The following is a 13,232-nucleotide window of genomic DNA, read 5'->3' as shown; positions in this document are numbered from 1 at the left end:
TCAGCGCTCCCAGAGTGTGCCACCAGGCAGGGGGGCAAAGTCCACACCACTTGGAGGACAACAGGCTTCACCCCAGCAACCCTGAATGATCCTGTGGATGAGGCTGGCACGGTCTGTCCACTGTAACCTGGGGTACTGGGCACCTGCCATGGCCGAGGAGGATCTTCTGTATGGAGGGCACAGCACAGCGTCCAGAACCCGACACTCCCAGTAACTGTCCATGCGGGTCACTGAGGTGGTCAGCTACAGCCACAGCCGGCTGGCCGGGACGCTGACTTGGGATCCGGCTCTGAGTGTCCCACCTGTGACAGGGTGTGAGTGCGGTCCCATGAGTGGCAGTTCTGCCTGTGGCTTCACAACCAGAAGCTGAGAGTGTGCCACACTGCAACCTCTACCCCCCGAGATACCAGAGACTTGCTCCCGGGCCAGAGACGCACCAGCCAAGCCAGGGAGCACAGAGGCTCCTCCTGCCCATGACGCGTGGCGTTTGCAGTTCAGGCTCTGTCTTTTTGCACCTGGAATTCTGAACTTACCTGCTGGTGTCTGCCCAGCAGGCTGCACTCGTGCAGGTGGTCCGTCCTGGAAGAACTACAATCGGCTGTGTGATTGGGGACGCTGATGAAGCCCCCTGCCACCTCCCCGGGAGCGGCCAGATGCCAGATGAACATGGTGTGGACAGGGTCAGTGGTCTGAGGAACAAAAAGCACTCAGAGAGGGTCATGAAAATGTGGGAAACACAGAGGACACTCCCAATCCCGCTGAGGGTGCAGGGACAGGCCTCAGGGACCAAGAGTGGGCAATGGGGGAGCACCCCTCACCCCCCACCCACCACCATTTTCATCCCTGCATCTCCCTCTGCACCTGCTTCCTCCACTTCTCACATTCAATACCTGCACCAAACAAGGGCAGCCCTGTCACCCCAGATGAACGCAGGGTGTCCCCCTGCGGTCCCCGGGAATCTTGTGATGTCTGCCTGCCCCATCTCAGCGGTGCAGCCGTGTGGCCAGACTAACCTCCTCCAAGACACACATGAGACCATGAGGCCTCTGCTGGAAGCCTCGTGATGCGTCCCTATCCCAGATTCTCCAATCTGAACCCCCTGCCTGCCTCATCGTCCCAGCAAGGACATGGGGAATGGCAAAGGCTTATTGATCAGCCCCTCCCCACGTGGAGTAACTAATATTTTGGGGTCCACAACCCACAAAGCACTGAGGCCACAGGCTTAGTTCACCCCACCAACCCCTTCCCACTCCAGGTGGGGCTCCCCTCAGATGGCAGGCCCAAGAACCCCGTCTTTCTCGTTACTAACCCTGCTGTGATTGTCCCTGGGACCTACTGACAAACACGTAATCGCTGTTCCTTTAAACACTTCAGAAGGTAGATTTCCTTCCACGGGTTCCCTCCTATTTTCATCCAGCCTTCCGTCTCAGAAACTTGGACTTGACTCTAGTTAGGGAACCAAATCACTCCACCGAGCTGCTTCTAGCTCAGGCCACATCCTGGCTCACAGGAGAGCAAATTTGTGGTGGGCTCCGTGCCACGTCAGCCGGCTTGCTCAGAGACACGAGGGGTCAAACCTCCACCAGGAGACCCACTGCCCTCAGGCCCCAGGAGCAGCCCCGGGACAGAAACGGGGCTTGAACGTCACGTCTGTGCCCCGCGGTGCAGTCCCCGTGCCGGAGTCATCCTAAGTCCCCTGGCTGAGTGTCCTGGGCTAATGGGCAACTCAGGCTCCTCTCGGCGCCTGAGGCAGGCCCTGCACTGCATTAAAGCCAGGGTCACAGGGCCAAACACATGGAGACAGACTAGACGTCAGGTGGGGGGCGCTCAACAGAGGGCAGGGAGGTGGAATTGCCTCGAGCACCTGAAATGTATGTTATTCACCAATGTTGCCTCAATACGTTTCCGTTTTAAAAAAGAGTTTGTGATGCACTGTCATCGATGCCGCAGTCAGGAGACCAGCCCAGGAGACGACACAGATGAGCCGCGGTGCCCCAGCACAGCGCCCGCCAGGCCTGGCGGTGCAGACGAGGGTCAGCCTGCCGTCTCTTGTAAATGAAGGTTTGTCGGAGCACAGCCTCACCGCTGCTTTACACAGCTGGCTGTCCCCAGGCCACGGTGCCGAGCTGACCAGGGAGGACGAGACCCGAAACGTGGACTCCGGCTTCCTACAGAAAAGCCTGCTACACAGGACCGAGGGCGTTCTGTTTGTGAGGACAACTGTGCCGCGGGTGACTGAGGGCAGCTCTCCCGTCACAGATGTGTGTCCCCACCTGCTCCCGGGTGCCTGCAGCCTGGAGGAGCACTCTGACGCCACTTCCCTGCTGCCGGGCTCCCCAGAAAGTCGGCCTTGGAGGAGAAGTCTCTGTGTCTGTGATGCAAGTAAGAAACGGTGACCGACCAGCGTCCTCCGCCGGCCCACGTGGATGAATGACCAAGCCTTGTCCGGCGAAAGGCAAGCTTTCACCCCACCCACCTTCCCCACCATCCAACAGAGTCTGATCGGAGCAAACGCCCTCAATCATCTCCCACAGGCCCAGAGCCCACAGTGAGGCTGCAGTTTGCTCAACGTTTTCCTAAGATGTGGCCCCACCCGACCCAGCTAGTAGCTCACCCGGCGCCGGCGGCCAGCACCTTCCGGAGGATCTTTGGCCGCAGCCTCGACACAGTGACTGTTTCGTCAGAGCCATCGCCACTGGATGTCACAGATGGCGGCTATTTATCACATCCTTCCTCATTTCCAGGCCCCAAAGCCAACACCCGAGACAGGCTGCTGCCGGGGCTCTCCCAGCCGGGCCAAACCTCCTGAGTCTGAGGCAGAGCCGCCACAGCATTTGACAGGGAAATTAGTGACCATGTGGGGCAACCGTTGGCCTCTTGAACTGACCTCCATGTCACAGACGGGGACCAAGGCCTCTGCGTCACAGACAGGGGGCCTCCAGGGGCCTCCAGGCAAGTCCCGGGGCTGTTTCTCAGGGTCACTCCGATCGAAAGCAGCAGGCAGAGTGGGTCCTTCTGTTACCAGCGAGATGATGAGACCTCGGTTCTTGTCTTGAAGGAAGATTTCGGTCAAGAGACACGGTGCAGCAAAGCAAGCGTTTACTGGCAGCAGCGAAAGCACTCAGATGGGGTGTTTATGAAACCTGGGCAGGGCAACAGGGACGAGCTGAGCATGGAAGAAGCCACAGGAGCCGAGGCTGGGCTGCTTTGCCTCCCTAGGAGGTCAGAGAAAAGGGGGCCTTGGGGACAGGTTTGGGGGTAAGACTGGGATGAGCTGCCGATGCCCATTGCTCCCCTGGTCTCCTGGGGTCCCTTAGAGCAGCGATCAGCAACCTTTCGGACCTCACGGACCACCAGCGGCAACCGCTGCCTTAGAGAGAAGAAGGGGGAAGGGAGAGGCACCGGCGTGCTCCCCTGGCACAGAGGGTATTTATCTCTCTTGCAGGTGGCAATCTTAGGGGAGGTCTCAGGGGAGGGTCTCAATAGAATATTCATCAGCTTCCCAGGTGTGTCCTTACAGGGTCATGGTCTCCACTGACCCGTCAGCACCCGGGCAGGGGGTTATCAGTCAATGCAGCTGGTCCTGAGGCAGCCAAGGTGTAGCTTGTCTGGTTTTGCTGCCTTTCTGGGCCTGGAGCTGAAATACAGCTGAGGCCTAGATGTTATCTCTAGGGAGGAAAGGGTCAGGGAGTCTAAACCGCATGACAGCGATATGAAAGGTCAGGGGGTCTAAACCGCATGACAGCGATATGGGTCAGGGGGTCTAAACCGCATGACAGCGATATGGGTCAGGGGGTCTAAACCGCATGACAGCGATATGGGTCAGGGGGTCTAAACCGCATGACAGCGATATGCTAGGGGAGGACAGAACCTGGGGACGAGGTTCGTGTTTTCCCAGTTTTGTCGCTTGCTGGGCACCTGGGGCTTTCTGCCCTGGTGCCCTGGCTCTGCTAATGTCTGTCCAACTGCCCCAAAATGCTGTGACTGAAAGGGGGTGCTTGGTGGGAGTGCCCACCTTGGCCCCTCATCATCCCTGGCCCAGGAGTCACCCCCAGGAGTCCTGGCTGGGACCTGCAAAGGGTGCCATGGTCTGGCTACAGGAGTCAGACCAGGGGGAGGGCAGCTTCTTGTCCTCCGGGACCCTGTGATCTCCAGACTCCAAATCATGGACATTGGCTCTAGTTACCTGGACAGGCATGAGGTGTAGTCACGTTGGAGCTGCACCTACATGAGGCTGACCCTGGATCTGAGGGTCCCTGGGACGCAGAGGGCTGAGAGAAGACAGCTGGTGAGGGAGGCATTGAACATGCACTCAGGGAGCCGGCTCGAGGACGCCCCTAGGCCCCTGGAGGGCTATTCTGTGAGCAGATTCAGTGTCTGCCGGCCCAGCACCCGGGCTCCACGTAGAGGCCAGCAATGCCACGCCAGGCTCAGGTAGGGGGTGGGCAGCTGTGGAGTACAAGTTCTCATGAATGGGTTCAGTGCCCTTGCACAGGGACCCCACGGAACTCCCTCATCCCTTCTGCTGCATGAGGTCACAGTGAGCGGGCAGCTGTGAACGAGGAAGCGGCTCCCACCAGAACCCAGCCATACTGGCATCCTTCCCATGCCTGCTCCCCGGTGCCCGACTGTAAAAAATAAACGCCTGTTTCTTCTAAGCCCCCCAGCCTGTCCTGTTTTATCAGTGGGAATGGCCTAAGACCATCCCAGACCCTTTCTGCTGGCTGTCGGAATTGGAGGGCCACCCTGCCCGGGAGGGAGGCTGGGGTGCCAGGGGCCTACACCTCTGGGTCTCCACACCCTGCCTTGCCTGTTCACACTTTGGCCATGTTTCCGTTCAGTGTATTACTTTTATGAAGTTGGTTTGGGTCACAGTGAAGATTCATTTTCCCTTTGTTAATTATGTAAAACTTTAATCGCAGCTGGACACCGCTGCGTGGGCACTCCCTGCTTTTTTGTGACCCAGAATCCTCTTTGGTGAGAGAAAAGGTTGGATCAGTGGACCTCGGCCCCATAGAGCATACACCACTGGAGCGGGACGTGTCACGTTTCTACCCCCGCCCCCACCCAGACCCACTCTGCCAAGGAAAGGAGAGAAGACGTGGAGGGCCTGGAGCTGAGGGGGTGTGAAGCAGGCTCCCCCCACCCCTCCACCCCAGTCAACCTGGCCCAGCTCCTCCACCCAGCACTCCACCCCCTTCTCTGCCAGGTGCTGGACGCAGGCCTGGGATCAAGATGAGCAGCACCCGGGACAGCAGCCCAGGCTTTTGCTCCAGGGCTTGAGGCACAGAGACTGTGAAATCAGTTCCCTGTTAAGGGTGGTGGCCCCTCCTCGGCATGGGTCTGGTCTGGCTGCCCTCAGTCAGCAGCCTGTTGTGCCCCAGAATTCCCCCAGGCTGGGAGGGCCTGGACCTCTGGCACCCGATTTCCCAAAAGGATCAGTCCTGGAAGGTGACTCCAGGGGCTGCTCCTACCAGGGTGCTGAGGCAAGGTGAGGACAGAGTAGCTGAGCCCTGCTCCTCCCACAAGTTTGCCAACAGCCGGAGCCCAAGGCCCCTGGCTCTCCCTGGGCCTTTGTGAGGGGGGTCTCCATGGAGCAGCCAGGAGTATCTTCCCAGAGTCAGGCCTGGGCTCTGGCTGCGGAGGGCCACTGGGCCACACTCAGCGGCCTCGTGGGGGACGACCGCCTCCCAGAGCCAGGACCGTTTTCACCACTACCCTGAGCGCAGCTGGACAGCTGAGAGGGGGGGGCTGGTCGCTTGCTGCTCAGGGCTCTCCTCCAAGGACACTCCTCTTCCTGGAGTCACAGGAGGGCCCTCTTTCAGGACCCGGTGGGAGGAACTTCACACACTACAGCTTCTGAAGTTTCAGGCATCAGGCCTGAGCCCGCTGAGGGAGGGACTGAGAGGCACCGAGCAGAGGGGACACTGTGGGTGGAGCTGAGGAGATGGGGTGAGGAGGAAAAGGGGCCTGAGCGGCACCCCCAAAGGAAGGAAGGCGATCTCTTTGACGCTCTTCAAGAATCCAAGTTAAACCTTTTTTAAAAAGAATTTCTTTAAACTCATTTGACAGCTGTGTCTCTTTAAATGGGACCCCGAGTGGAGACATGGATGCCCTGCGGCCCTGGGACCTAGTCGGGTTATGTTGCAATGGTTGGAGGGTTTGGGAGACCCTGAGCTTCAGTAGAATTTGTATCTTATCATGATCTGGAGGTGACAGAAGAAATGATGTCTTGGTTCTCTGTAACACCCTCTCCAGGTCGTCCAGTGCTCAGAGAATGGAGGGTGGAGGTCGGAGTTCAACCTGGCGAAAACGGGGTCACTGCGCCACGGAGCTTGAGGGCTGGAAAGGGAGAGAGCACCCGAGAAGCTGGGCTTTGAAGGAGAAGATCCGTGTGGTGGCAGTCCTTTAATTTTTTGGTTAAATTCTATTTGCAGAGGGAAAGTCCTGAGTCTGGGACCCATCATTCTGAGCCAGCACCCAAGTCAGGCTGCGCTCAGGGAGGCTGTTTCTTGCAGACACTGTGGCAGCAGGAAGAGTGTGGCTCCGTGGGGGCCCGGGACGCTTCCCGCCTCCTGCTTCAGGGCTGTGCGGGGCCCACTCCTGTGCCCCTCTCCTCCGCTGCCTCCCCCTGGGTGCCCAGGTCGGGATGGTCACAGGCAGGAGCACCCGGCATCCTTCCCCAGAAAGGCCAGGGCCTGGCAAGGACGGCCCCCACCTCCTCCTGGAACTCTGCGGCCACGAAATAGTAGCAGACAGCGTCCAGGCAGCAGTTGGCGTTGGCAATGCGGGAGGCCACCTGCACAAAGGTGGCCACCCTCTGGATGGTGGGGCAGGCTGCATTCATCCACTGGGCCACGAGCTTGGCCAGCAAGGCCACGTGCAGTGGGAGGAAGCAGAGCACAAAGGTGACCAAGTTGGCCATCACCACGCAGAGGGCCTTGAGGATGGGGGTGGTGGCCTGGGGCTGCGCCCGAGTCCACTCACGGTGGAGGCGCCGGAGCACCTGGCTGGAGCAGAAGCTCAGGATGAGCAGCGGGAGGAAGAAGAGGAGCAGGGAGAAGATGAGAGCCTTGGGGCCCCGTGTGTGACCCCGCCCAAAGCAGAAGCTCTCCCCTGGACGCAGCCAGGCGACGGGCAGGGCCACAGCCCCGATGACCAGCAGCCAGAGGGCTGCGCAGGTGAGGGCAGCCTGGCGGGGGCCACGCCAAGCCCGGGCCCGCAGGGGAAAGTGCAGGGCGGCATAGCGGTCAGTGGCGATGGCTGTGAGGAGCCACATGCTCATGTAGGTGTTGACATAATAGAAGCTCTGCAGGACCCTGCACAGGGGGCCCTCCTGGGCCCCCACCCCCTGGCCCAGCGTGTGCAGGACTCCCGGCAGGCTCAGCAGCAGCAGGCAGTCAGCCACCACCAGGTTGACCATGTAGATGCGGGTCTCCGTCCACCTGCGCATGCGACAGCAGAACACCCAGAGCGCCAGGCTATTGAGCAGCAGGCCCAGCACCAGGATGAGGCAGATGGAGGCGATGGTCGCCACCTGCGACAGGGTGCCCCTGTCTGTGCTGCAGCTGTTAGAGTTGTTCCCAGGGCCATCGGCCATAGGCACCATGGCTGGCGCCCGAGGAGGTGGGAGGATGGTGGGAGCTTCGGCAGGCTGTTTCTCCTGGGGGCAGGGAGGGAAATGCTGCAGCCTCCCTCCCTTCCTCCACCCCCTCCAACTTCCTCTCCCTCTCCCCCCACTTCCTGTGCCAGTCCCAGGGCTCCCACACGACCTGGATCAGGGTGCCCCCTCTCCTAACCCCAGGGGCTCCACCTAAGCCCCCTGAAGACTATGGACCAACCAGCTGCCCCGCCCTGCCCAGTGGCATCCTGCCAGGCAGGGGGCTCTGTATGGGCTCCTCTCTGGGCCTCCTGACCGAAGGCTTTAGCTCCGTTTAGGACCTTTGCTAACCGAGGCCCCTGCACAGTAACCCTGTCCCCCCAGGGCCACGTGGGCCTGTCCAAGTGCCATCCACCCACAGCCCCAGCAGTGGGGCCCCCAGACTCCTCTGGGAGGCAGAGCTGGCCCACGGTCCTTCCTCAAGAGCTCAGGGCCCTGCCCCACACCTGGGAGTTCTCAGGGTTCAGGACCTGCTGCCACACTCAGGCATGGCCCCAGCCTGGGACTAACCAGGAGGCATGAGGGCCAGCTGACACCTGCTCCTGGAAGCCCTCTGTGGTGGCCAGCGAGGTGAGGGCAGAATGGGCCTTTCAGAGGGAAGGACTGCCGTGGCCGGTGTGCTCAGTGGTTAGAGTGTTGGCCCGTGCACCAAAGGGTCATCGGTTCGATTCCCAGTCAAGGGCACGTATCTGGTTGCAGGTTTGATCCCCAGCCCCTGCCAGGGCACGTGTGGGAGGCAACCAATTTTTCTCTCACAAGATGTTTCTCTCTCTCCTTCCCCCTCCATTCCTCCCTTCTACTCTCTCTGAAAAGCATGGAAAAATATCCTCGGGTGAGGACTAAATAAATAAATAAATAAATAAATTTCAGAGTGAGAGGCCTGACTTGGGGTGTACTCACCAACCTGGGAAGCCAGGGCCTTGAGGATTTGGGCTGCGGCCACTCTGCACACAGCTAGGCTGCTCGGGCTTCATGCTCTCCTCCAGTGGGCGGGGCATGTCTCTGAGGTATCTGGCAGGTAGGCGGTACCTCCCAGAGCCTCCCTCCTGGCCTACATGTCCCCCAGTACCCCTGCCTGCGGTGCATGACACCTTGCACACCCTTCCTTCCTGGCCTCAGCTCTGCAGCAGGGCCTCCAGCCTCACATGCAGGCCCGCTTTGGCTGGGCCTTGCTCCTCCTTCCCCCCCGCCCCCCCCCCCCCCCGTAGCCCTGTGATTGACACGGGCTGGGGAGCCCCGTACAGGAAGGCTGTGTGGTTTGGGGCTAGCAGAAAGCCAGCCTCATGCAGGAGAACCCAGAGACCCTAGGCCAGCATTCCCCGCCCCCAGAGCCTCAAGTCTCAGAGGCCTATGGAGAGGGGACAGGCCCACAGCTGCAACATGGGGCACCTGTACTGTCAAGATGGGAAGGTGTAGTGGAAGCTGTGGGGTGCTGCCTGGGGACCCTCTTCAGGACAGAAGTGCACACTGCCTGCCGGGCTACAGCCCAAGGCCCCTCTGGAACTGCCTTTAGCAAATGACTCTCAGAGGTCATGTATCCATCGGCCTCAGAGTGGTCGGCTCAGGTCACCCAGCTCAGAAACACCCTGCCTCACTCACCCCTTCCAGGTGCGGCTGGGAAGAGAGCTCTCAGGAAACCCCTGTGTGCCCCCCAGTGCAGGGGTGTATCCTAGTGCAGGGGTGGCCTCACCCTTGCCGCACCCCATGCTGCAGCCCTCTGGGGACCCAGGCCTGAGTGAGGGGTAGGGCTGGGGCTGGGGCTGGCTGAGGGTGACAGTGAGAACCTGGCCAAGCTGCCTGTAGGAGGAAAGGGGCCATGACTCCTGGGCCCTCCACTTGAGGACCACCTGGAGGAGAGCAGGGGGGAGAGGGAGCCTCCTCCATGGATTTCTGAGAGGTGATGGCTGCCAGCTGGCGATACCCAGCAGGTGCCCGGGGGGGATGCTTCGAGGAACAGCTGTCTCCCCAGACCTGGAGCCGGGTGGAGTGTCAGGCACTTCGGGTGGCACTGCGAGTGGCAGAGCCCTGAGACCCCGCAGTGGTGAGAGGGGAAGGGCCCGCAAGAAGAAGAGGAACACAGTTTTTTATTAATTTTCACCCGACTAACCATAGGTAGGAGGTTTTCTTACCAACCCTGGGAAATTGGAGGATGTGCTGTTAGAAGAAAAGCAGACCTGGTAAAATATAAGAGACACCTTGGGACCCCCATGGGTCCATTGCTCAGAAAAGAAAATGAATTTTGAGAATAGACAGAGGACAGGACGGACTTTGATTTGGTTGCTGTGACTGGACCCTGACCCCCTCCGGGAGTTTGCCTCAGGAATGCTAACCATTCTCTGGTCCCAGGGTCCCAGGGTCCCAGGAATGGGCTGAGCTGGGTTTTAACACCATTGACAATTAACTACCTTTTTATCGGACTTTAACATCCTGGAAGGAGACACAGCCCACAGACCCCACAGCCATCCCACCGCCCTCCTTCCCCTTGCATGCAGCCTCTCTTCCTCATCCCTATGTGCCCAGCCGGCTAGTAGGAGGTGCTGGAGCAGATTTCCATGGATGACCTGCCGCTCTCCCACACTGCTGGGCAGCATTGGAACAAACACTCACATATGATTTAACCCTGTCCCTGCTTAATTGGCTCAAGTAGTGACAGGCAGCCTGGACCCGTTCGTGTCCGGTTTCAGTGGCGCCTTCCGTAAGAGGTGTGTACCAGAGGGCATCTCTTCACGGCCAGTGCTTTCCCAGCGGCAGGGGCTGAAGGGCACCCAGGCTCCCAGGGGACAGGGTGCCGTTTGGACTCTGCACGACATGGGGAGGCTGGCACGTCTCTCCATGTGTGGGTTTCCGTGTCGTCTGACTTTCTGGGTCGTTATCGGATGGTCACTTTGGGGATGTGGGCAGCAGTTTCCTGAAGTTGGCTGGACTCCGCATTCCACCGCCCCCTCCCTGGGAGCAGGGGCAGCTGCAAAGCAGGTCCCTGTGACATAGGCAGTTAGATGGGAGCAGAGTAGGAATGAGAGGCCAGGTCCAGGTCACCACGCAGAAAGCCCTGGGTGCCGAGCAATGGGCAAAACTGGGAAAACAAGTGTTTTAGGCTGGAGCCTGGTCCCCAGGGTGACCTTTCCTCCCCTTCCATAGCACTGGTCACATGGTTTATACCCCCTCAGAAAAGGAACAGGGGGCTGGAAAATAGCCTCATAGGACTCCCATACTAGCCCTCTAACAACCACTCCCTTAAGCACTAAGTCCCCCCGGCCCCCCTCCCCCCGCCCCCCCCCCCACCCTCGCAGGACATTGAGGTTCTGACCCGAATCAAATAATCTTAAGAAGAAAGCCTGGGGTTTGTTCACCACAGAGACAAGAGTTTTGATCAAACTAGAGATAACAGCCAGGCCCCAGAAAAGCAGCAAAATTGGATGAGGCCTCAGGACCAGCTGTAATGGCTAATGACTGGCTACCGAGCAACCAACCAACCAAAATCAGTAGAGACCAGGGCCTTGAAAGGACACACCTGGAAAGCTGATGAATATTCTATTGAGATCCTCCCCTGACACCTCCAGATACAAGCCCTGGGGTGAAGGACCCAGCACGCTCTAGGGCAGCCTGCGCCTTCTTCCCCAGAGCAGGTGCTCTCTCTGCCCACCTTTCCTCCACCTTCTTTCCCTCAAGGCACGCACTTTGCCTTGCTTTTTCCTAAGTTCCAAGGGCCCCCTTCTGCCTCTGTAATGCAGCTTCCTGAGTCCACACGGCCCACCTGGCTCACTTCCTCTACCTTTGTGACTTCTAAGTAAACTTTCTCTTATAATCAGTTTTTGACTCTGACTTCTCTCCTAGCCGAACTCCAGGACCAAGGTCTAATTTCACCATTAATACTGCAGTGGCCACCCCCTCACTGTGGCTGCGTGGGCTGGCCTGAGGCTGGCACAGCTCTGTGTCTGCGTCCCTCCCTGAGCCTGCATCACCTCATTCTCCAGCACTCTGTGGGGCCACGGCCTGCGTGGCCTCGGGTTCAAGGACTTGGAGAAAGAGCTGACGTGCAAATTAACCACACAAGACAAGAAATATAAATTTGGAAATTATGGGGGGAAGCCAGTTGTGATCTTGGTACAAGGGACCAAGTTCCACTGAGTCTCCATTCCCATCTGCTTTTATTTACTGGAATACACAATTGCCTTTTAGGAATGCAAACAGACATATCAAAGGCGATGTTTGGTAAACAATAAGATTATCAGGTTGGGGGAGTTTGCTTTAGGCCATTGAGTCAGCAGTAGGTAATAAAATGCAGATATTCATCCCAGTGAATATCAAAAAGCCCCATTCAGCCTTCTGACTGGACTTCTCCCATTTATATTAATTACTGTTGATCTTGGTTCCCAGCAGCACTCCCTCTGAGTGGGACATCCTTCTGGGTCACTGGTCTCATGTGCTTAGGAAGAACCCTCTGAGAGCCCGTGGACAGTGGGGATCCCAGGCAGCTGGGTCCCACGGACAGGACACTGGAGCTCCTCCTCCAAAGACTGCCTTCTCCCCACACCACCTGAGCCTAGGCTTAGCCCCCAGCAGGGACAGGAAGAGCCTTCTTGAAGCCAACTGCCCCAGAGGAAAGACTCAGACACTGGGCACCAGTCAGACAGGTGACAGACTGTTAGAAACAGTGGCATTGGGATACCCAGCAGCACCTCGGTCTCTGTATGAAAATTGTCGACCACTCAGATTCTGCATCAAACCCAGCTCTCCAATCAGAAGCAACTTGATTCTGGGCAGTTCTCTGGGTCTTTCCCATGCCTGCATTTATACTCTGCAGCCACCTAGACCTGTCCACACCTTGGGGACCTCAGATGGCCCCCACTTCCTGGTAGACACCTCACTCTCAGCTGACCACCCACACTTCCTTTAGCTGTTCCCAAGTGGTCTGGGTTGCTAAACCCTCACCAGCCTAATCCCTCCAGACCCTCTCCAGAGTGACTGTGGCCTCATGCTGAACAGTGTCCCAAGCCAGATAAAATACCCCAGGTGTAATCCAAGGAGAGGAAGCATGAGCTTATGTCCTCCCACATTCTGGGCCCTATGCTCGTGCTGATGCAGCCTCACAATGAATCCCTTTTTCTTTCAGATGCCTATTCATTGCTAATTAGTGGTGAAGCTGATCCTGACCATGAACTGGGCTGTCCTTAAGCTCTGGAGGGAGGGGGGCTCGTGAGAGGCTCCCCACTTGGCCTGGGCCAGCCCAGAGGCCTGACTCTGGTGTAGGGCACCCAGAGTCTGTGGTTCATGATCAGGGCTCATAAGTCAGTTCCTGGGATGCTCACCATCTGTGCTTTTGCCTCTGTTGCTTTTCTTGTCATTCCTTCAGGGATCCTGTGAAAGCCCAGCTGCCTCCATGTGCTGGGGCCTCACCAGGCAGGAGAAAGATTGGAGAGCTGGGTTTGATGCAGCTATAGGCTGGAAAGGAGCAGCACCCCTAAAGGCCAGCAGGGTGGGGCCCTGTGCATCCATAGGAGGTGGACAAGTCCTTTGAGAACTGAGTGCTTCCTCCACGTCAGGAGACCCTGCAGAAGCTCCAGAAAGGGCG

General features: G+C 58.5%; 1 protein-coding gene across 1 annotated transcript; it reads right to left on the bottom strand.

Annotated features, from left to right (window-relative positions):
- On the bottom strand, positions 1 to 7,609 carry LOC132238828 (G-protein coupled receptor 35-like). Its single transcript, XM_059704872.1, has 3 exons — positions 6,719 to 7,609; positions 534 to 689; positions 1 to 243 (listed from the first exon to the last, which is right to left on the bottom strand). Exons 1-3 carry the CDS (start codon positions 7,607 to 7,609, stop codon positions 1 to 3), a joined length of 1,290 nt encoding a protein of 429 aa, XP_059560855.1.
- Between the last annotated feature and the right edge of the window lie 5,623 nt (positions 7,610 to 13,232).

Source organism: Myotis daubentonii, chromosome 7 (genome assembly GCF_963259705.1).
Source record: "Myotis daubentonii chromosome 7, mMyoDau2.1, whole genome shotgun sequence".
NCBI classification, from domain to species: domain Eukaryota; kingdom Metazoa; phylum Chordata; class Mammalia; order Chiroptera; family Vespertilionidae; genus Myotis; species Myotis daubentonii.
Note: the sequence above shows the minus strand (reverse complement) of the source record. Positions and strands in the feature narration are given on the sequence as shown.